Genomic DNA, 25,557 nt, shown 5'->3' with positions numbered 1-25,557 from the left:
TGCGTACGACATTGTAGCCGATAAGTTATGCACGCTAATGCAACGGCGTTCAAACGCACTGGCACGCCTGCATTTCCCCGACCACCCACAAGCGGCACTTCCTGTCAATCACTCTGCGATGGGTCCGCGTAGAAACACAGTCCCTATCGCAGTGGCTTGTTCACGCACGTGCACTGCATGCGTATATCGCAATAATCAGCCGATTGCGTGCGTATTAGCTACTGCGATCCTTGCAGAATCCGGCCCTGTGTGCTACTTTCTGCTGATTTGTATTTCATTTTCTTTGTATTAATGACTATTGCACAAATAGAGGATGAGCCCTGTGCATCCCCTGTGCTCTCTGCCACCCACCATCTTTCCAATCACCCACACCCACCCACCAGGCCAGCCCCTGTGACATTCCTGGCTGGTGCCCGGGGCTGAGCTGACTCCCATCTTACAGTGGGAGAAGATCATTATCTGATGTAATATTATTATTATTATTTTGCACTAATGAATCCCTTCTGTAGAGTCCTCCTGCTCCCAGCCTGTTCCTCCCCCCTCTGCCTCTGTGGGACATTGCTGTGCGCACCAGCAGCCACCCACGCCCAGGCACCAGCAGCCACCCACGCCAGGAACTGCGTCACGGTCCTGAGTGGGAAGAAGCAGGGAGATTGCTGCTGCTGCTGCTGTCAGTGTGGCAGGACAGAGCGGACTCTCCCATCTCAGCCCGGAGCAGGGGGGGAGGGGGAGGTGGTGTGAGCGGCTGGCGTGCACAGCGCAGGGGAGACTCCCCCCTCCCCTCCCACTCCGTCCTGCCAGCCCGGGCCGCTCTGCTGCTGCTGCTGCTGATACTGATACAAAGTGTCAGAGAGGGAGGAGAGGAGGGGCCGGGGCCGCCCACTGTGCATGGGGGACTCTCACCCGGCTGCTGCTGCTGTGCTGGGGGACACCGGGACGTCAGCTGCTGGCTCTCTCCTGAGGGGGCAGAGAGGTGAGGGGGACATGGCTGGCACAGGCTGCTCTCTCTCCAGGGGATGGGGGTGATAGATGGGTACCAGGGGCTTAGGGCACCAGGGGCAGCTCTCACAGTGAGAAAGTTCAGGCAAGTGTCTGACAACTCAGCTCACAAGACTAGTGCAACAGTGTTCACTGCATTGCAAGAGTGTGTATGTATGTATGTATGTATGTATGCAATGTGTATATATGTGTGTGTATATGTAATGCATGTGTGTGTGTGTGTGTGTAAATATGTAATATATGTAATGTATGTATATATGTAATGTGTATATATGTGTGTAAATATGTAATATATGTAAAGTGTGTGTATATATGTAATGTGTATATATGTGTGTAAATATGTAGTGTATGTATATATGTAATGTGTATATATGTGTGTAAATATGTAATGTATGTATATATGTAATGTGTATATATGTGTGTAAATATGTAATGTATGTATATATGTAAAGTGTGTGTGTGTATATATGTAATGTGTGTGTGTGTGTGTATATATATGTTATGTAATGTGTGTGTGTGTGTGTGTGTGTGTATATATATGTTATGTAATGTGTGTGTGTGTGTGTGTGTGTATATATATGTTATGTAATGTGTGTGTGTGTGTGTGTGTATATATATATATATATATATATATATATATATAATGCATGTATATATGTAATGTGTTTGTGTGTATATATAGGTAATGTGTGTGTGTGTGTGTATGTATATATATGTTATGTAATGTGTGTGTGTGTGTGTGTGTGTGTATATATATGTTATGTAATGTGTGTGTGTGTGTGTGTATATATATATATATATATATATATATATATATATATAATGCATGTATATATGTAATGTGTTTGTGTGTATATATAGGTAATGTGTGTGTGTGTGTGTATGTATATATATATATTTATATTTCCTGTATGTAACAAGCTGTCAGTACTCAATTAAAGTATTAAAGTTACAAGACTATTTCTATAATGGTGATTGCATCCATACTGTAATGTGGGAAGTTAAAGAGTGTGATAGTGAGTGTATGCATGTCTGTCTGTGTGTGTGTGTATGTGTGTATATATATATATACACAGATGTGTTCTGCTACATCTCTGCTGCGTACGCATGGCGCGTGTGCCCTTGAGCGGGTACGTGTACTGCGTTTGCACCCGTGCCGCCATAGGAATGCATGTACAGTACGTAGCGTATGCTGCTGCAGTTAATTGCGTGACGCGATGCATGCGCACGTTTGTAGCACGATCGGCAAAGATGTACCAGGACACATCTGTGTAATAAATATATATGTGTGTGTTTTCTGTATGTAGCAAGCTGTCAGTACTCAGCTAAAGTTACAAGTAATACATGACGATCAGTGCAGCAGCTTCCGCCTCTGGATAAACTCAAATGCTTATATTTTATTCATTTCTAAATGGATAGCACTGATTTCCTTCTGTTTCTGAAACTAGTTATAATAATTTACTATTAGACATCTCTCTCTCTCTCTCTCTCTCTCTCTCTCTCTCTCTCTCTCTCTCTCTCTCTCTCTCTCTCAAAACCTGCAGCACTCCAGCTGTTGTGGTACTACAAATTCCAGCATGCCCTAGCTGCAAAACTATGGCAGGGCATGCTGGGATGTACAATTCCACTCCAGCTGAAGTTTCACACACCTGTCCCCTGCTTTATAGAATGTATTACAGAGTCTTCAGTGTAAATGTTTGTTAATTCTTTTTATTTTATTTATATTTGTTATGGTGCATACACACGGTCAGATTTTTCCTTCAGATATGAACGATAACGATTTAAAAATCGTTCAGTCGTTCATATCTGAAGAAAAATCGTTCATATCTGAAATGCCTGAACGATGGACGATCAACGATGCGCGTTCCCGATGGTCAGATAACGATTTCTGACATCTGATGGGTTTGCAGTCAGACTTGGACGATTCCATTCATTTTAATGCAGTCAAAAATCGTTCAAAACTTTGGTAAAATCGTTCAAATCGTTTAATCGTTCATCTGACAAATCTGACCGTGTGTATGCTCCATTAGATATTCTCGACCTATGTAAAATTAAGGCTGAGATTTTATCAAATATTGGAGAGAGTTAAAGTACCAATCAATAAGCTACTAATACCCCTATCAGACATAAACCCTGGCTTTAACCCAGCTTGGAACCCTGGACACTGGTTAAAGTCTGGGTTTCAGTACTTGCCCCCTTTCACACCTGGGTGATGGACCCGGGTTATTCCCAGGTCATCGCTTTTCACACCGGACCCGGGTCTTCCATCTAACAGTGGACCCATGGAGGTGATGTCATCGCCAAGCACTAAAGTGTCTGCCAATCTAGTTCTTTTAGGCATGACCCGGGTCATCAAGACATAAGCCGGGGCATTGACCTGGGTGGCAAGTCCCGGGTTTTTGCTTACGTCTGGAAGGGGTATAGCACTCATTTTACAAGTTACAGTATGCTAGGGAACTTACAGACAGAAGCTGATTGGCTGCTATCAGGGTCTGCTCCACTGTATCTCTCACCAAGATTTGATGCCTCTCCCCCTATTTATGTTGATAATGTAAAGTTTCAGTTTTGACCAGTACTTTGCTGGTGACGCTGTTGGTGACAAATCCTACAGTGTGTGATTGGTCAGAGAGATGGTCACATTGGTGCGCACAGGGATGAGAGAGGCATGGCGTCAGCTGCTTTATGCTGAACTGTGCCCCCATGAAGCCTAAAAGGTCTTTTTGTTTTGTTTCTTCATTTTCACCTACTGTAAGTACTTTATCCCTGGCAGTTCTCCCACCGGGCATTGGCACCAGGGCTGGTTATACCCAGGAGAAGGGGCTCGCACATTTATTTGTAGGCCTGGTTCCAGCTGGCCTGAGGCTGGCTGGAACAATGATGGGTGGACCCTTACACTGCAGGTCTCCCGTCTAAAGGTGCGTATCCACTACGCGACCCAGGGAAGACAGTACGATTACGACATTGTAATCGTCATACCGTTGTTCCCCAACCCCTGCAGTGCCTACACTGATCGATCAGTCGTTCAGTGCAGGCACCCTCCATCATCTCCCGAACATGGCCAATCTGTCCTTATCGGCAGATTGACCGGCATGTTCGTTCGATGATTGATGTTGGTAACGACCAGCGGGAGCGCTCATCGCTGGTCGTTTCTGATATTTTAGTGCCCGATTCATACTCGATTAATGGACGACTGAAGGATAACGATGTCGTTATCGTTCCGTCACCCATTAATATCTGCTAGTGGATGTGCGCCTTAAGGGTACCGCAGCACAGTCTGGCAAAGCCACTTGCTGGTGAAGCCTGGCGCTCTTTATCCCCACAAATTTTTCCACTATCAACTAAGGCCTAGGGTCGGGTAACAATTGGAACGGGAAGCATCCTAAGGAAAAAAAAAATATATATTTTTTGGAATGTGGAGCTTGCTTCTTGTCCAGCCCTTTTATTTTAATTCACCCAGCAGTCAAATGATGATTGCTGAGTGTATGGGGGTTTAACGATTTGTGCCAAACAAGTTTTTGAGACTGAATTTTGGAAAAGTCTGATGAAAAAGTTGTATGGCGCCCACTTCATGATCGTTTTAGTTGGTCAGGTAGTCATTGGGGTCAACCCAGCTAGGTGCAAGCTGCGAGTAGCGAGTTTGTTTCATAAAACCAGACGACTTCGCACGAAGGCGCGCACCCGAGAGTTCCCCAACCCAATTGAAAATGCCTATTTGCGGTCCTCGGAGTGGAGGTTTGCGAATTGACTGCCAAATGCAAAGTGAGAAAAGTGCATGAAAAAGTGGGGAGACCATCCTGGACCCCCCAAAATGGATAATTTTGTTAGCAGGACTGCTTTGAAGGGCATTAGGAAAGTACTGAAGGTTTTATAATGGTGTCAAATGGCAGATTTGTGCTTTAAAAAAAAAAAAAAAAAATTATAAAAAAAACCCAAACTTTTTTTTTTGTTTAATCTCAAACGAATTAAATTAAAAATGCAAACAAAAAGTAGGAAAAAGGTGATTTTGGGGTACTTTGATGGCACTTTGAATTATTATTAAAACAATTATTGTTTAATATAAAAAAAAATACTGTAATTAAATTGGGGGTGCCTAAACTAACAAAAAACAAATAGATTTTGGGTTTATTTGAGGCCATTTTTTTTTAACCCCCCCCTATAGATTATGTAAATTGGACTAATTAAGCTAATTGGAAACTTGCAATTGCCTAATTAGCCATTAAGGGGGCTGGTCAAGGGGTTCAGCACAGTGCCCCGACATTTTATCCTTAAAATAGATTGCGAATGGGAAAATGCAAATTCAGTGCCCTTTGTGGGTGGCGACAGGGGGGTGGTCGGGCGAACGCAGGCGTGCCAGTGCCTTTCATGCCGTTGCAGGGGCGTGCATAAATTATCCGCTACATAGCCATAAGCAGCCAAAGCACTGATAGTGTACGTGGCTGGTAGCAATTTCTGAGCAAGGTCAGGGCTTGTGCAAGTGTGCGTATGGGTCCGATGTTACCGATGGTTTGGCTATGTTGCCCTAGTATACGGATGTGAGTAAGGGGAAGTGGGCGTCCTTATGTCAGGATGCGAGCGCAATATGAATGCACACATTTACATGTCACCCCTGATATTAGCAACTGCGCTGCTTGTGTGTATAAGCAGAATAGCGGTCCATAGTAATTCACATCTATGATCATCATAAGCATGTACCTTGTACCAGGAGCCCTGCAACAGATGAGCCTCCTGACAGGTGTACCTGACTTCACCTCTACATAAGTAGAACACGCCTTTGCTGTACTTAAACTACATTGAAACGTCCCGTCCTTCTCCCATTCCACTTTTGTCAATAGTAAGATGAACCTGGGCCGGAGATAGACTTAGGGATAAATTTTCTAAAGTGCAGGTTTTTAGAAGTGGAGATGTTGCCCATAGCAACCAATCAGATTCTACTTAACATTTATCTAGCACCTTCTGGAAGATAATAGCTAGAATCTGATTGGTTGCTAAGGGCAACATATCCAATTCTAAAAACTCTCACTTTAGTAAATTTACCCCTTTAGGTTTTTTATGTGCTCATGCACGGTGTGAGCTCACCTTACTGTATACATAAGGAAAGCACGGTGTGAGCTCACCTTACTGTATACATAAGGAAAGCACGGTGTGAGCTCGCCTTACTGTACACATAAGGAATGCACGGTGTGAGCTCACCTTACTGTATACATAAGGAAAGCACAGTGTGAGCTCACCTTACTGTATACATAAGGAAAGCACGGTGTGAGCTCGCCTTACTGTACACATAAGGAAAGCACGGTGTGAGCTCGCCTTACTGTACACATAAGGAATGCACGGTGTGAGCTCGCCTTACTGTACACATAAGGAAAGCACGGTGTGAGCTCGCCTTACTGTACACATAAGGAAAGCACGGTGTGAGCTCGCCTTACTGTATACATAAGGAAAGCACGGTGTGAGCTCACCTTACTGTACACATAAGGAAAGCACGGTGTGAGCTCACCTTACTGTACACATAAGGAAAGCACGGTGTGAGCTCACCTTACTGTACACATAAGGAAAGCACGGTGTGAGCTCACCTTACTGTATACATAAGGAAAGCACAGTGTGAGCTCACCTTACTGTATACATAAGGAAAGCACAGTGTGAGCTCACCTTACTGTATACATAAGGAAAGCACGGTGTGAGCTCACCTTACTGTACACATAAGGAATGCACGGTGTGAGCTCGCCTTACTGTACACATAAGGAATGCACGGTGTGAGCTCACCTTACTGTACACATAAGGAATGCACGGTGTGAGCTCGCCTTACTGTATACATAAGGAAAGCACGGTGTGAGCTCGCCTTACTGTACACATAAGGAATGCACGGTGTGAGCTCGCCTTACTGTACACATAAGGAAAGCACGGTGTGAGCTCGCCTTACTGTATACATAAGGAAAGCACGGTGTGAGCTCACCTTACTGTACACATAAGGAAAGCACGGTGTGAGCTCACCTTACTGTACACATAAGGAAAGCACGGTGTGAGCTCACCTTACTGTATACATAAGGAAAGCACGGTGTGAGCTCACCTTACTGTATACATAAGGAAAGCACAGTGTGAGCTCACCTTACTGTATACATAAGGAATGCACGGTGTGAGCTCGCCTTACTGTATACATAAGGAAAGCACGGTGTGAGCTCGCCTTACTGTACACATAAGGAATGCACGGTGTGAGCTCGCCTTACTGAATACTTAGGAATGCACGGTGTGAGCTCACCTTACTGTATACATAAGGAATGCACGGTGTGAACTCACCTTACTGTATACATAAGGAATGCACGGTGTGAGCTCACCTTACTGTATACATAAGGAATGCACGGTGTGAGCTCACCTTACTGTACACATAAGGAATGCACGATGTGAGCTCGCCTTACTGTACACATAAGGAATGCACGGTGTGAGCTCGCCTTACTGAATACTTAGGAATGCACGGTGTGAGCTCACCTTACTGTATACATAAGCAAAGCACAGTGTGAGCTCACCTTACTGTATACATAAGGAAAGCACAGTGTGAGCTCACCTTACTGTATACATAAGGAAAGCACGGTGTGAGCTCACCTTACTGTATACATAAGGAAAGCACGGTGTGAGCTCACCTTACTGTATACATAAGGAAAGCACGGTGTGAGCTCACCTTACTGTATACATAAGGAAAGCACGGTGTGAGCTCACCTTACTGTATACATAAGGAATGCACGGTGTGAGCTCACCTTACTGTATACATAAGGAAAGCACGGTGTGAGCTCACCTTACTGTATACATAAGGAAAGCACGGTGTGAGCTCACCTGCTCAGGCCATTTGTATCAAAGACCTAATTAAATAACAAGGTGATCTAAGTGCAGAATCCTGATGCCACTCCGATCGGATCCTGGAACGGCACCCTGCTAGCCAGAAGCGAGGGCCGCAGGCCAGCGATGGAGCCACCCACAGAGCCTTGCGCTCTGTATGACAGCATTGCTCACACACCCCTAGTTACGGGCCTGAATAAATTCTTGGGAAATGCAGCAGATGCAAAAAAAAGAGGAAACCTTGGTGCAAGTGCTTCATTTGCTGCTCTCTTCATCCAGCCCTACAAACGCATCGGCACGCCTGCGTTTCCCCGACCACCCCGCCTTCACAACCCCCAAACGGTACTTCCTGTCAATCACTCTGCGATGGGTCTCCGTAGTCACTGATCACAGTGGAGTGTTCGCGCATGGGTTGTGCGATGCATTTGCAGAACACAACAATCGGTCAATTGCGTGCGTAATCGCAGTTGCGATCGGTAGCGAAACAGGCCCTAAGTCATCTGTACTCAAACATGGATATCTCTTAACACCTGGACTGTCATGGCGGAGTTTGGGAACCTCTGGTGCATGTGATAGTTTTGTTTAAATGTGTTTTCTGTTCCTTTCAGAATTTGATTCTATTGCAGGTGGGATTCTAGGAGACCCATATAGTCTACTGCTCTAGGAACTTCATAGACCCATGTTCATGTTTTGTAGACTAGAAATGAGATTATCGGAAGTAGTACTTGTTCTAGTCCTCCAGAATAAAATAACCTTTGTGTTCATTTAATTTACAGGGTCAATCAGACACTTAGGGCTGCGTTTGGAGCGAAAAGCCGTTCTCGGCTAAATTTTTTCGCCGATGCCACTTATCCCCATATTCAATTTGTCTGGCTTTTCGCTGGTGCGAATAGTCAATGCATCAGAGACGGCGGAAGAGTATCACCAAAGAATAGGTGGCAAGAAAAAGTGCAGAATTGGGGTTTTGGGGTGCAGACTTCCAAAAACCACCCTGCACTCCTTGGACAGGCCCGCAAACGTAATCTGTGCCAATTTTTTTTTTTTTTTAAAAGTCCCTTAGGACACCCCAAAAAAGTACTTTCGTTTTGGGGGCGAAAAAAAAAACTCAAACTTCTAAACTAGCAAAATAGACTCTAGGGGGTCCCCAAGTATGCCCCAGGTGTGTTTTTGATTGCAGGTAGTTGCGGCAGGTGGATTTTTAATTTTTTTTTTTAAACTTCATATTCGCAACTTTAAAATATGCTTACAGTCGTACACCCATTTTCATGTACCCCAAATTTGATGGAACTACTTATTTTGCCCCCCAAAAAACTTCCTAAATACTATTCTTCACCACCTTCTAAAAAACGCAAAATAGCACCTATTGAAACCGTTTAAAGACCCCACATACCTTTAGCAGAGCTATTCGGGGGTGCCCATAGTGAACCCCCATGTCAGAGCATCGTTTGAGGGGTGTCAGGCTGATTTCCCCAAAAATGACAGGACTTTTCGGCGATTTAGTTTTCGCCAGGTCCCGTTTTCGCCAATTTGGAATTGAATACGGGGATAAGCGGGGACGCGCGAGATAAATTTTCGACGGCAAAACCTCCGATGACGGCGAAAAGTCTGTGGCTGGACTTTTCGCTCTAAACTGAATACGCCCCATAGGGGTATATTTACTAAAGTGTGAGTTATAGAAGTGGAGATGTTGGCCCATAGCAACCAATCAGATTCTAGCTATTATCGTCTAGAAGGTGCTAGTTAAAAGTTAAGTAGAATCTGGTTGCTATGGGCAACATCTCCATTTCTAAAACCTCTCGTATTAGTAAATATACCCCTTATTGTATTATGAAGTAAAAGGCATAAACATTGGCTTTACTAGACAGCTCCCAGCTGGTATATAGTATGTGTTTGTGGTTGCCGGCCATTAGATCATTTGAATATGGCGTGTGATTAGGAGCAAAAAATAGTATCAGAGGTTGAGCTAATTAGTGACATATAAATGCGATAAATAGTGAGTTGGCATCTATTGCGGAACAATGTCCCAATATCCCCAGATGCTGCCGTTATATCCTGAATTAGGGTGCGAGTTCTCACCGGCCGTCATACACAGAAACATAGAATTTGACAGCAGATAAGAACCACTTGGCCCATCTAGTCTGCCCCATTTTTAAACATATTATTACATCAACCCTTATTGATCCTTACTCCTTCTGAAGGATATCCTTATGTCTATCCCATGTACAATACAATATTGTAAGGGGTACAGGGGAATTGTAACACACTGCAAGTAATCCCAAAGGTCTGTCCTCTCTCTGCTGTTCGTTTCTGTCACAGCCGGGGGTCAGTGCTGCCTGACATAAATTAATGCCTGGAAACATTAGTCTCGAATTCCCCGGGATTGGAAGCCCCGCCAATTTTAGGCCCAAATCCCTGGATCCCCCCCAATCCCGGGATTGGCCTCCCTACTTAAAGGCCATAGTACTGCCCTTTAGGTCTCAGGAATTTTCTATTAATTTGGAAGATGAAGCCAACAATAAATTTTGTAGCTTTTAGATGACATTAACAGTGATCTTTATAATCTTTAATTTACTACTGTTCTTTAACTCAAAAACCCATTTAATGCTTTCGATACTGCACAATAGTGGAACACCTTTATAGATGAAACCCAGAGAGTGAAGGAAATGTTTTTTGCTACTAAAGACTATTATTTGGAGAGAGTGTATCAAGCACCAGATAAAGTTACAAAGATAAAAATCTCCCTGTTTGCTGCTGATGTCCTGTGTGAGCGTACATCCCCCTACACATCGCTGCTGCACCAATACAATATTCTCTCGCTGTGTGGTTCTATGTCACGGTTTACGATTAGTTACTCAAAGACAACTCCTGGTGGAAATGAACATAATCTGATACCATGGTGTATACGTCATTTTTAACTAATATTTTTTAACCAAAAATTGGGTAGCACATCCTCTGACGTACCTGTTCTCCAAATTACTCTTCATTACTAACCTTGGAACTAGTGATGGCCATGGAACGCTGTACCATTGATGGTCGATGGTTTTAAACCATCGTTAGAAAAGCATTGATGGTTTAGCCATCAATGGCTGAATGCTGCACAGGTCCCACCAATGCAGTACACCTGACAAACCGGTACTTGGTGTGGTATTGGTCCCACCAATGCAGTACACCTGACAAACCGTAACGCAGGTGTCCTAAGGCGAGCTCAGGGAGGACAGAAACCTCCCGTGGTTTCTGTCCTTCTGCTCCACGGGAGGTTTCTGTCCTCCCTGAGCTCGCCTTAGGACACCTGCGTTACGGTTTGACAGGTGTACCGCCCCAGTCAAACTCCCCACCTGCCACTGTCCCCGGACAAACCGGTACTTGGTGTGGTATTGGTACTGCACCATTGATGGTGTGGTATTGGTACTGCACCATTGATGGGAGGAAACCCCCCACACTAGCCAAAGACCATCGATGGGTATTCCTACTTGGAACCCCAGAGTGCTCTAAGTAGGGACACTTTAATCTTAAGAGCCCCATGTGTGCGTATATGTACTAATAATTCCAAAGTACCAGATTCTTCTCTGACCACAAAATATGGGGGACAGAAGGAGAGCACGCATTGTCCATCCCATGGAGATCTCAGCTAGTTTGTGTCTCTCCTACTTTGCAGATTGTGTCCTCATTTGTGGACATTTGGTTTCTCTAGGTTTTGCCTCCCTAGTACAAATAAAGTTGGTCCTAGGTGAGGGACGTCCCATCATAGAGGCAAACAGGCAGGGGTGTATCTAGGGATTCAAGCGCCCCTGGCTATGTAATGGCCTGGCGCGCCCTCCCCCCCTCTATGCAGTGCCCCCAGTAGTAATCTCCCTGTGTTACATTGCCCACAGTAGTAGTCCCCCCTATACAGTGCCCCAAGTAGTAATCCCCCCTATGCTGCTTTGCCCCCAGTAGTAATCCCCCCTCTGCTGCATTGCCCCCAGTAGTAGTCCCCCCCATGCTGCATTGCCCCCAGTAGTAGTCCCCCCCCATGCTGCATTGCCCCCATTAGTTCCCCCCCATACAGTGCCCCCAGTAGCGGCCACCCCCTATACAGTGCCCCCAGTAGCAGGCACCCTCCCATAAAGTGCCCCCACTAGCGGCCATCCCTTATACAGTGCCCCCCCCCCCCTGCTGTGCCAGGCTTACGTGCACACACAGACAGAAGAAGAAGACATACAACTTACCTGATCCCCGCTCCTGACGCGACCGCCGCTGTCCACTCCGAATCCCGCCTCTACCCTTGCGCTATGGGGGAGACGTCGTGACGTCTCTCCCATCTTCCGCTGTAGGGGGAGCCGGAAGACGGAGCTCATGAGTGAGCTCCAGCCAATTCCCTCCATGGACGACACAGCAGCCAATGAGAGTCTGTCTGGCTCTCATTGGCCGGTTGCTATAACAAACACACAGCCGCCAGCGGCGGTTGTGTGTTTGTAAACTGTGAAGGGCAGGCTGCTCGCACTGCGGTCTGCCCTACACTTGTGGGGCTAGGGGACTAGCGGGGGTAGTCCACCCCTTGGGGGCTGGTGGCACTGCCGGACTGCGCCCCCCCCCCCCCCTTTGGTCGGCCCCCCGGCGAGTGCCATCCCGGCCAATGGGTGGATACGCCCCTGCGAACAGGATTGTGTATTCAATGTTTACATTTACTTGCAAAAAAACAAAACAAAATGAAGTGGAATTTGCTTTATTAAAGCTTTTTAGGTTGTCTGCTATTACTGTGGGAGAGAAGGGTCACATTACTGCAGGTTCTATGGTATCTTTATCCGGTTACAGTCAGTCTCATGTTGTTTTGTCACTGTGTGGCCCTGATTGGTGTGTGGTGGTGGTGGTGGTGTTGCTGTTGCTGTTGTTGTTTAAGGCGTGTTTCTGCTCTACTCTGTAATCTTTGTGGGAGGTGACTGAGATTTCACCTCCCAGCCATTGCGCCACTCCCTCCCACATGATCCCTACTTTATGTAAAATGAGTCAGAAAGAGTCTTGTCTGCTATGATTCACTATAGACTGTAAGATTATGAGCAGGGCCTGTTATTATCCAGGTGTCAATGTATGGGTTGAGTACGGGCTACCGGCGGCGGTCAGACTCCCGAAGCCGGTACCCCGACAGGGTTAGGATACCGACAGGGTTAGGATACCGACACCTATTGGATAGTATTGTAACCCTATTTCCGCCACTAAACCTAATTCTTCCCCACACAGCCTAAACCTAACCTGTAGTGCCAACCATAACCCCTAACCCTCCCCCTAACCCCACTACTTACCATTGGGATGGCGTCGGTCGGGATTCTGGCGCCTGCATTCTGAGCGCTGGAATCCCGACAGCCGGGATTTAAATGACATACCCTATGTATTAATTATTGCTTCAATGCCATGATTAACAGTTCTTATTGCAACAGACTTTTTAATTATAAACAAAATTTGCCCTTCTATGTACTAAAGATAACTCGCAGGGACAGCATTAGCGTTAACTGCCATCCCTGCGAGTCTTGTGAAAGCCTCCTCCGGGAAATCTGACACTGCGCACGTGCTCAGTGTCGGCGATTCCCTTACTGCATACATTTTTCCTCAATGTTGCATCTTAGTACACATATTGTTCACTCCAGGTCCGGTGCTGGACAGGGCGCCGGATCTAGAGAAAGGGCACTCTGGTGAGCGTCCGAAAAGGGGATGTGTCTTTAAGACGCGCCCCCTCTTCATAAATCTTGGGGGCCTACCCGGCACTTATGCCAGACTGCGCCCAAGCGCTCATGTCCCTGTGAATAGGTGCCGGGGGCATGCGGCCCTGCATCCGTTCACCGGCGGTAATCGTTATACCGCTATTTTCCCCAGTCGCGGGACACTGCACTTTTTTTTCCATTGTGCCCCTTGTGGACAGACTCGCCTGAAATGCCACGATGCCTTGTATTGTGCAGGCGATCACATCTACCTCCATGTCCCTGACCCATTTCCACTTAAGCAATACTTATATCTTCCTACACTATATTGTCTTTATCACCCTGGCTATGGAGAGTATCCGAACACCATTACAGCTAAACCACAATTATTGTGTCCAGTCAACCAGACAAATGTGTGAAATTGAATCCTCCAAAAAAACATCCAGGTATTCTGACACCACGTATGGATCTTTGTGCAGTTTTGAAGGCATAAGCTCGTTGGCGATATCTTCTTATATATGGCGAAGATTTATCCACAGCATCTGTAGAAGATAGAAATGGAATCCACTATATACAGTCAGCTGCATAAATATTGGGACATTGGCCCTGATTCAGAGCCGCTCGCTCTGACCAGAGCGCTCGCTCTGAATCAGGGCCCTCCTCCATTAAAATGGAGCGTCCTCCTGGACGCTCGTATAGCTGTGGGTGACCACCCACAGCATATACGAGCGTCCAAAAAGATGGTCACGATGGTCTTGACCATCGTGACCATCGGACTTGCGACGGAAACCCTGCGGTAGGGTTTCCCAGCCACAAGCCCTGGAGTGATTTTGGCTCTATCAGAGCCAAAATCACTCCCACTGACATCACTAGTGATGTCAGTGGGGCCGGCTTCAGACGGTAGGCGTTCCCATGGGAACGCCTCCATCTGGCCGGCACGCCCACCAAAGGGGGCGTGATGTCAGTCACCATTGACAGCACGCCCCCTTTGGTGCGAGACCCGGAGCGACAGCTTGGCTGTCGCAGTCCGGGTCTCGTGCATGCGCACGACGGAGCTCCCTCCATCGTGCGCATGCGCAGTGGGGACCATCGACCCGCTTGCGAGCGTACTGCCGCTTGCGAGTGGGTCTGAATGACCCCCATTGACAGAATTTTCATATTTTGGCCTCTATTCACCACCACAATGGCTTTGAAATGAAACAAACAAGATGAGCTTTACCTGCAGACTTTCAGATTTAATTTGAGGGTAATTACATCAGGGGCGTATCTTCCTATTGGCCTGGATGGCCCTTGCCAGGGGCGCCGGCCGAGGGGGGGGGTGGGCACTGTTTCAGCCCGACATCACTAGCGCACGATCTCCTGTCTCCCTCCTCTGCTCTTAGCAGTGTCCCACAGTCAGCTGCAGCAAGGATCCCTGGTCTCCTTCTGTCTCCTCTGCTCTTACCAGTGTTCTCCATTGCTTGCTAGTATGTATTAGCCTTCTTATACTGTATGTCCCTTTATATCAGAAACATTTAAGTTCAGGGACAGTATATATATCTATATATATATATATATTATGTATGTATGTATGTATGTGTCTCCCTATTTCTACAGGCATGTAAATTGAACTACCCCCAGTGTAAGTGTAATAAATTTATCTTTTCCGCAGTTTGGGGGACTGGCTATGATCTTTATAGGTTGTGGCTAACCCCGTGTTGGGAATAAGACATGATCCATATGGACTGTCTTCATTCTTACGTGGGATAATATAAAAGATTCATGTGAGTGAGTTATCATCCCAGTAAATGAATGGTGGAGTGTAGGTATAATTAGTTAAAAAGTGTAATGCAGTATAGATAGCCCAATTTGAATATATGTAAGTTATGTTACCCATAATGCATTTTGTTTGTTTTTGATTCAATGTTTTCAAGCTTTTCCTGTGTTTTTTTGCATAAATAAATTTATATATAGTGGTTTGCAATAGAGTAAGTTCTATAAAAGATATATATATATTAAAAAGAGAAATAAAAAATTATACTCTCCCTATTTCTTCACGTGTGTGAATTAAACTACCCCCAGTGTGTGTTGTTTTTTTTTTTTTAGTTAAAGCAGTCATTGGAGGGGGGCGCCAGTCCCTTAGTTTGCCAGGGGCGTTCGGACCCCTAGATACACCCTTGAATTACATCCAAATCAGGTGAACGGTGTAGGAATTACAACGGTTTCTAAATGTGCCTCCCACTTTTTAAGGGGCCAAAAGTAATGGGACAAACTAAACAATCCTAAATCTAACTTTCACTTTTTAATACTTTGTTGCAAATCCTTTGCAGGCAATTACAGCCTGAAGTCTGGAACGCATAGACATCACCAGATGCTGGGTTTCATCCCTGGTGATGCTCTGCCAGGCCTCTACTGCAAATGTCTTCAGTTCCTGCTTGTTCTTGGGGCATTTTCCCTTCAGTTTTGTCTTCATCAAGTGAAATGCATGCTCAATCGGATTCAGGTCAGGGGATTGACTTGGCCATTGCATAACATTCTACATTTTAGCCTTAAAAAACTCTTTGGTTGCTTTTGTAGTATGCTTCGGGTCATTGTCCATCTGCACTGTGAAGCGCTGTCCAATGAGTTCTGAAGCATTTGACTGAATATGAGAATATAAAATTGCCCGAAACACTTCAGAATTTATTCTGCTGCTTTTGTCAGCAGTCACATCATCAATAAATACAAGGGAACCAGTTCCATTGGCAGCCATACATGCCCACGCCATGACACTACTACCACCATGCTTCACTGATGAGGTGGTATGTTTTGGATCATGAGCAGTTCCTTTCCTTCTCCATACTCTTCTCTTCCCATCACTCTGGTACAATGTTGTTCTAGAACTGTAATGGCTTTTTTAGATGTTGTTTGGCAAACTCTAATCTGGTCTTCCTGTTTTTGAGGCTCACCAATGGTTTACATCTTGTGGTGAACCCTCTATATTCACTCTTGTGAAGTCTTCTCTTGATTGTTGACTTTGACACATATACACCTACCTCCTGGAGAGTGTTCTTGATTTGGCCAACTGTCGTGAAGGGGTTTTTCTTCACCAGGGAAATAATTCTTCTGTCATCCACCACAGTTGTTTTCCGTGGTCTTCCGGGTCTTTTGGTGTTGTTGAGCTCTCCAGTGCGTTCTTTCTTTTTAAGAATGTTCCAAACAGTTGATTTGGCCACACCTAATGTTTTTGCTATCTCTCTGATGGGTTTGTTTTTTCAGCCTAATGATGGCTTGCTTCACTGATAGTGACAGCTCTTTGGATCTCATATTGAGTCGACAGCAACTGATTCCAAATGCAAATGTCACAACTAGAATCAACTCCAGACCTTTTACGTGCTTAATTGATAATGAAATAACGAGGGAATAGCCCACACCTGTCCATGAAATAGCTTTTGAGTTGATAGTCCCATTACTTTTGGCCCCTTAAAAAGTGGGAGGCACATATAGAAACCGTTGTAATTCCTACACCGTTTACCTGATTTGGATGTAATTACCCTCGAATTAAATCTGAAAGTCTGCAGTTAAAGCACATCTTGTTTGTTTCATTTCAAAGCCATTGTGGTGGTGAATAGAGGCCAAAATATGAAAATTCTGTCAATGTCCCAATATTTATGCACCTGACTGTTTATATATACTTTTTTTTTTTTTTTTTTTGTAAAGTTGTTTGTTTTCTTTTTTCCTTTTTCTGAAACTTCTGATGAATGTTGTTTGGCCGGTGGCCATAGCTTTTGTTTCTCTCACAGAATGCCTAGGAAGCCATTCTATAAACCCGGTGGCCATTGCTTTTTTTGCTTTTGTTTCTCTCATAGAATAACCTAGGAAGCCATTCTATAAACATTCCGGAGCCTCACATGTTTGTCTTTGTACACATGTACCCTGTATGCATGAGCACAGGGTAACTAATGCAAACAACTACACATTGCGGCACTGGATCTGTCAAAGGTCTTAACCAGCATGCTCTCCTCTCATACTGACTTTTAGTTGCTTCCCTTCGGTAGAAGAGAACCATTTTGGGGGCGGGGCTATCTGCTTCATTAGGTTCCACCCCAGTCGCTTCAAAATGCCGTGAATTGCGAGTCTATGGGGAAGGAGCGGGGCTAAAATGAAGCGAATCGAGTCCTTTTAGACCCGCCCCTCCATAAGGACGCGCCATTCCCGGTATTATCTCCCCATCTTGCCCACTTCACTAGGAATTTGGCAGGATGCAGGAGATCACCTTCTTCTTCTTCTGGGTGTGTGGGGTACTACCCGAACAATCGGGAGTCTCCCACACCTTCCGGGAGAGTAGGGAAGTGTGACTCTTCTCAGACTTACAGGGTTATGCCTACAGGAAGAAAATGGGGTTAGCAAAAAGGAGAAATGCTGCATATACTTATCTTCAGATATCATGAACACATGGGCTCCTGTGGCCACTTCGTGTATGTGGCCCCTTCGGGTGTGTGGCCCACTCTCCTCCTCGTGGGTTTTCCATGCCACCACCTCTTCCTGTAAGGCCTTTTGTGGCCCCACTCTGCCTCTGTTTGTCCTTTAAAACACATTCATGTTTATTATTATTATTATTATTATTATTATTATTAGCTATGGTGTAATATTGTCTCTGTAGTTAGCAGAAGCTCCACATGTGCCTTGCTGGGTACAGGACTGTAGATAGACAGTAATTCGTTAGACAATGTCTAGATCGACCCCAGATATTAGAAAGTCAATAGATCAACAGGTACAAAAGGTCGACACACTGAAGGTCGACAGCTACAAAAGGTCGACATGGTCAAAATGTCGACATGAAAATGGTTGACACAAAAAAATATCGACACATGATTTTTATTTATTTTTTAGGGTTAGGCATTTAAGATGAGCCAGTGTCCAACGTCATTCCCTACCATCCAAGTGGGCATGGAGGGGGAGTAAATCCATGTGGCGAGCGAAGAGAGCCACCGTGCCCGCAGCGTGGCGAGCGAAGCGAGCCCACAAGGGGCCGAATGGTATTTACGCAAAAAAATAAATCATTTGTTGACCATTTTCATGTCGACCTTTTGACCTTGTCGACCTTTAGTACCTGTCGATCTATTAACTGTCTAACATCTGGGCTCGATCTAGACATTGTCTATCTAATTACTGTCTATCTCTTACACCACACCCGTCTTGCTTGCTATTGAATGAAGCTTTGAAACAAATGCAACCCTGATTGGCTTTCCAGGGGGACGAGGGCCGCCCTTGTCAACATAATATACATTAATACGCCTCAGCGGATCACCAAAATCCCTTAACTGATCTGGCTGCAGACTTACTTGCAAATGAAAGCTGATTTATCTTATTTTTTCCCCCAGGTTTCCTGTGCTGATCGGACATGGCGTCCTCGTTGCCCAGGACGCTGGGAGAGCTACAACTCTACCGGATATTACAAAGAGCCAACCTTCTCTCTTACTTTGATGCCTTCATCCAGCAGGGGGGCGATGACGTTCAGCAGCTGTGTGAAGCCGGAGAAGAGGAGTTCCTGGAGATAATGGCACTGGTTGGCATGGCTAGTAAGCCTCTCCATGTTAGGAGACTACAGAAGGCGCTGAGAGATTGGGTCACCAACCCTGGCGTCTTTAACCAGCCGCTAACGTCCCTGCCAGTCAGCAGCATCCCAATCTACAAGCTTCCAGAATCCTCCTCCTCTTTGCTGGGACTCAGCTCCAGCAGCTACGAAAGGAACAGCACCGCCAGAGAACCGCACCTGAAGATTCCGAAATGTGCGGCCACGACGTGCGTGCAGAGCGCAGGGAAGTCGGACGGCGTGGGGAATTCTCCGCAGCAGTATAGCAGCGAGGGGAGGCACTGGCCAAGTCACCACACTACAGACAGCGAACACAGCCTATCCCCCGCAGACCTCGGCTCCCCGGCGTCGCCGAGAGACACCAACGAGACCTTGGACGCGGCGGCCGCGCTCTCCGTAGCCGAATGTGTTGAGAGAATGCTGCTTTCCCTGCCAAAAAGTGACTTGAGCGAGGTCAGGGAAATGCTGAAGAACAACAAGAAGTTGGCGAAGATGATCGGCCACATATTTGAAATGGCGGACAAGGACCAGCGCAGAGAAGAAGAGATCCGCAAGTACAGTGCCATCTACGGCAGGTTTGACTCTAAAAGGAAGGATGGAAATCACTTGACTCTTCATGAGGTAATTACATAATTAATTAGGAGGCCTCATTTATCTATAAATACTATGTAGCATTTTCTAATACGGTACATTGAAGTATCGCTCCCTCCCGCTCTGTTTTTAGCGATTTGGAGGACTGGATAGTGGCAGAATAAGGGTCCGAGTCTGATCTTTCATGAGTACAGGTCACAGCTGTATTGCTCCGTAAATGGCGCCTCCGCTGTTGTGGACGAGAGCCGCCCAAAGGCAGAAACTACTTTTTTCTTTATTGTTACATTGGCTTAATATTAATATTTTCTTGCAGTACATGATGTTTTGTTTTCATTTGTCCCTTAAAAACAATCATCTATAATGTGTTCCCAGCTTCTTTGTTTATTGGGAACTTCAGCTTATAGGTTTCAAGTGAGTTTGAATAGATAATAGTTTGAACTTGTTTGCTATCTGCTGCTTATTTTTTTTTTGTTTTCTTTTTTTTAAATATTAAATTGGGTCTTTTTTATTAAGTTTTCCAAAACTTTACTGATTAAAAAAAAAAAAAAAAAAAAAAAAGAGACCAAAGCCCATAGACCAAACAGAAGGTATCAATGTACAGAAAAAAATGGTGAAATTTGCACCAAAAAAACAGGCGAAAAAAAACTGGAGAAAAGTTTCTCCATCCCAGTCCAGAAGATAAAAAATGCAAAATCCCTATTTTTGGCTAAAAATGTGGGGATTACTTTCAGAACCCTTTGGACACCCCCCATAATGATAAATTACCAGGAAAAAAATTCGTAAATTGTGTACTTTGGAGAAAGACGACCGCGCAAATTTTGGGCAAAAAAAAAAAAATTGTTGAAAATGGTTTTAAAGTATTGGGTCTGATTTTTCGGAGAGTGGTATGGATGCATCAAGTGTTCTTTAAACATCGCATGCGGTTGCAGCAGGCATTTTTTTTTTTTTAACGGGTTTTAAAATAGCGTTTTTACGACCCGAAAATATACTTGCACCCATTTATGTGGAACAGTAATTTCCTGGAAAAAAAAAATGCTTTCCATCTTTATCAACGGTTTATTTATTTTTTTCACCCAAAAAGTATGCAACTTACAATTTTTTTTTCCAGTAATGTATCATTAGTGGGGGGGGGTGTCCAAAGGGTTCTGAAAGAAATCCCTAAAATTTTTAGCCAAAAATAGGGATTTTGCATTTTTTTTCTCCTGGTTTGGGATGGAGAAAACTTTTCTTCAGTTTTTTTTTTGTTTTTTTTTTGCCGTTTTCGCCTGTGTTTTTGGTGAAAATGTGTTTTTTTTTGTTTTCGACAATGGCGGAAAAAACGTCAGTTTTCAGCGCTAATTAAATACGGCCCTGAATCTGTTGTTAAAACATGTAAATTACAGTTTAGTAAGTAATGGGCAATTTAAAATGGTAAAATCGGCAAACATGAATTATCACACAAGCTGCGCAGGGTTGGCCAAAACATCTGAAAGGGGACCGGGGGAGCACAAACACTAGTCTGGGGACATATTGTAAATCCAGAGTTATACCAAGGCGACCGTATTTTAGGATACTTGTGGATAGATGCTTCTCTGCTATACATAAACCTCTCATGTTGTGTAGTATCATTAAAAAGATCCTTCCTTTCATAAACAGAAACGGGAACACATACACACCAAAAAAATGGGGGGAAGGGGAACTAGGAAAGAAGACCATAAAATACAAGGTTCAAGCCAGGGGGGTAGAGGTTGATTACCGCCAATATCCATGAGTTTGCCAGGAGGCACTGCAAGAACCCATTATGAAAAGGGTATTCTTTTAATTTATTTATAAGGCACCACAGAGTCTCTGCGGCCGTGCAAGGGGTAAACCCCAAAACATACCAGAATTACAGAGCATGGGGACAGTACATGACAGCTGTCCATAATGTAAGTACAGAGCAAATATAACCGCATCACACTGTCTGTGAGAGACCGGGGCGTACTAGACAACGTAATGACTATAACACAGACCGGGGCGTACCAGACAACATAATGACTATAACACAGACCGGGGCATACCAGACAACATAATGACTATAACACAGACTGGGGCGTACCAGACAACATAATGACTATAACACAGACCGGTGCGTACCAGACAACATAATGACTATAACAAATAGACAGAAGACGAATGATTGTGTTCCATGCGATTTGGTTGAAATCGCATCCAGAGGAATTTAGCACATGGATGACAGACATGGGAGACAGGAACATAACAGTTAAGCCGAATAAGAGGAGAGGAAGCAGCTTGGGAAAAACGCACAGAGACAATTTAGCATAAGACATGACAGGGACAGGTGAGGAAGATGGAAAGGGGCAGATGGTGGACAGGGAAGGGGGTAATACGGCACAATGCGGACAGGTGGGGCTTGGACGGTGTTGGATATCCCTGACCAGGCAGGGCAGGGCAATAAGAAACTACGTGGTAGTCTAGGTGACCAAAGGATGCATTTGTGGGTGACTAAGCTGGAACCAATTAAACCAGGTGGAGGTGAACTTCTGCGTTCTGTCTGTCACTGAGAGCGTAATATCACCCATAGACATATTGAGGACTAGGTGATGGAACCCCCCATCTGACATAGACAGGAATCAGAATCAGGCCTGTATTGATCAGGTGGTTCAAAAGTGAATTTTCCTTTTCTTTTTGTTGTCGAAATGGGAACCTACGTGGACATTATACCTACAGCAGAGCTCGGCGATAGAGGGGGGTGATCTTGTACAGTGTCTCCGGGCACCTATGCTAGTGATTAGTACTTTATAATGAGTTTCATCATTGGGGTGCTGATGGAACATGCATGGGTGATTGGTACACCTTGTCCACCGGTATAGAGGGGAGGTTTCCATTTCGGTCTCCCCATGCCTCTGTAAATTGTGGCTTTTGGATAAATATATCCCCAAAGATGGGTTTGTAGAAATAGTGTTTTGGAGACGCATAGTGAATGCAGAGAGATTCAAAGGGAAATATTTCTGCTTATGTCAATGAAGGAAGTTACGTAGTGGGCGCAGTCCATAGACCATGACAGAATCTCAGGGTAGGCCCAACAGTGGGGTGAGTAGCCTGTGGTGGCCTGGGAAGCCATGTCAGGATTAATCAGGATATTAGTTATTGGCCCTTCAATGAGCACCAATTGTTTGCTTCCATCTTCCATCTTGTCTGGACCACTCCATGACCCCTTTGAGAAAACATTTCAACTTTTTTCTTTCTTTTTTTTTTTTTTTTTTTTTTATTTAATCTATTTTTCTTATTATATATAATATTTAGCTAACGGTGAATGAAGCTGCAGCTCAGCTTTGCATGAAGGACATTGCGCTGCTGACCAGACGAGACGAGCTCTTCACACTGGCGCGGCAGATCTCCCGGGAAGTCACCTACAAATATACCTACAGGACCACCAAGTAAGACAATGCAGGCAATAGAGGCTCACTTAGTGCAATATAACTAGATATGATTACTATTGTTTATATTAAGCCATCGGGGACACAACACTTCACTAACGTTACCAGGTTACAATACAGGGAAATAAAAGTCCATCGGTAAACCATTGAAGACTCGTAAGAAAGAGGAACTTGTTCTAATGAACTTTTATCTAACAAAAAAAAAAGAGACCTATATTTTTTTTTACCCCATCCCAGTGCCTGACTCTGTACCATAATGCTTACATTTTATATATAACGCCATCCCGGTGCCTGACTCTGTACCATAATGCTTACATTTTATATATAACGCCATCCCGGTGCCTGACTCTGTACCATAATGCTTACATTTTATATATAACGCCATCCCGGTGCCTGACTCTGTACCATAATGCTTACATTTTATATATAACGCCATCCCGGTGCCTGACTCTGTACCATAATGCTTACATTTTATATATAACGCCATCCCGGTGCCTGACTCTGTACCATAATGCTTACATTTTATATATAACGCCATCCCGGTGCCTGACTCTGTACCATAATGCTTACATTTTATATATAACGCCATCCCGGTGCCTGACTCTGTACCATAATGCTTACATTTTATATATAACGCCATCCCGGTGCCTGACTCTGTACCATAATGCTTACATTTTATATATAACGCCATCCCGGTGCCTGACTCTGTACCATAATGCTTACATTTTATATATAACGCCATCCCGGTGCCTGACTCTGTACCATAATGCTTACATTTTATATATAACGCCATCCCGGTGCCTGACTCTGTACCATAATGCTTACATTTTATATATAACGCCATCCCGGTGCCTGACTCTGTACCATAATGCTTACATTTTATATATAACGCCATCCCGGTGCCTGACTCTGTACCATAATGCTTACATTTTATATATAACGCCATCCCGGTGCCTGACTCTGTACCATAATGCTTACATTTTATATATAACGCCATCCCGGTGCCTGACTCTGTACCATAATGCTTACATTTTATATATAACGCCATCCCGGTGCCTGACTCTGTACCATAATGCTTACATTTTATATATAACGCCATCCCGGTGCCTGACTCTGTACCATAATGCTTACATTTTATATATAACGCCATCCCGGTGCCTGACTCTGTACCATAATGCTTACATTTTATATATAACGCCATCCCGGTGCCTGACTCTGTACCATAATGCTTACATTTTATATATAACGCCATCCCGGTGCCTGACTCTGTACCATAATGCTTACATTTTATATATAACGCCATCCCGGTGCCTGACTCTGTACCATAATGCTTACATTTTATATATAACGCCATCCCGGTGCCTGACTCTGTACCATAATGCTTACATTTTATATATAACGCCATCCCGGTGCCTGACTCTGTACCATAATGCTTACATTTTATATATAACGCCATCCCGGTGCCTGACTCTGTACCATAATGCTTACATTTTATATATAACGCCATCCCGGTGCCTGACTCTGTACCATAATGCTTACATTTTATATATAACGCCATCCCGGTGCCTGACTCTGTACCATAATGCTTACATTTTATATATAACGCCATCCCGGTGCCTGACTCTGTACCATAATTCTTACATTTTATATATAACGCCATCCCGGTGCCTGACTCTGTACCATAATGCTTACATTTTATATATAACGCCATCCCGGTGCCTGACTCTGTACCATAATGCTTACATTTTATATAGAACGCCATCCCGGTGCCTGACTCTGTACCATAATGCTTACATTTTATATAGAACGCCATCCCGGTGCCTGACTCTGTACCATAATGCTTACATTTTATATAGAACGCCATCCCGGTGCCTGACTCTGTACCATAATGCTTACATTTTATATAGAACGCCATCCCGGTGCCTGACTCTGTACCATAATGCTTACATTTTATATAGAACGCCATCCCGGTGCCTGACTCTGTACCATAATGCTTACATTTTATATAGAACGCCATCCCGGTGCCTGACTCTGTACCATAATGCTTACATTTTATATAGAACGCCATCCCGGTGCCTGACTCTGTACCATAATGCTTACATTTTATATAGAACGCCATCCCGGTGCCTGACTCTGTACCATAATGCTTACATTTTATATAGAACGCCATCCCGGTGCCTGACCCTGTACCATAATGCTTACATTTTATATATAACGCCATCCCGGTGCCTGACCCTGTGCCATAATGCTTACATTATATATAATCTGTCCTGCTACAGTACACACTGTACATAGATCTCCCACTTATAGGTAAAACCTCCTATGGGGCACTAAACGCTTCTAAAATAATTGTTTAAATGATACAAGTGACCTGAATCACGGGACGCGTCGTCTAGGGACCTTTATAGACCCAGACATGGGCCGGTGTACAATGAATATCACATCTGGCAGCTCCAATATTGGAAAGAAGACATATTGGACACCAGCTTATTTATAT

At 44.5% G+C, this 25,557-nt stretch overlaps 1 protein-coding gene across 1 annotated transcript in view; it reads left to right on the top strand.

Annotated features, from left to right (window-relative positions):
- The first annotated feature begins 650 nt into the window (after positions 1-650).
- The window catches only part of NAB1 (NGFI-A binding protein 1), a 44,388-nt gene continuing 19,481 nt past the window's right edge, over positions 651-25,557 (top strand). Inside the window, exons 1-3 of the mRNA XM_088457735.1 lie at positions 651-973; positions 18,839-19,671; positions 22,927-23,060. Coding sequence (XP_088313861.1) covers positions 18,859-19,671; positions 22,927-23,060 — 947 coding nt within the window. The 5' untranslated portion in view covers positions 651-973; positions 18,839-18,858. The remainder of the gene's footprint in view (positions 974-18,838; positions 19,672-22,926; positions 23,061-25,557) is intronic.

This window comes from Taudactylus pleione, unplaced genomic scaffold (assembly GCF_031769625.1).
Source record: "Taudactylus pleione unplaced genomic scaffold, aTauple2 ptg000781l, whole genome shotgun sequence".
Classification (NCBI taxonomy): Eukaryota; Metazoa; Chordata; class Amphibia; order Anura; family Myobatrachidae; genus Taudactylus; species Taudactylus pleione.
The sequence above is the reverse complement of the archived record's forward strand: the minus strand, read 5'-3'. Positions and strand labels throughout refer to the sequence as shown.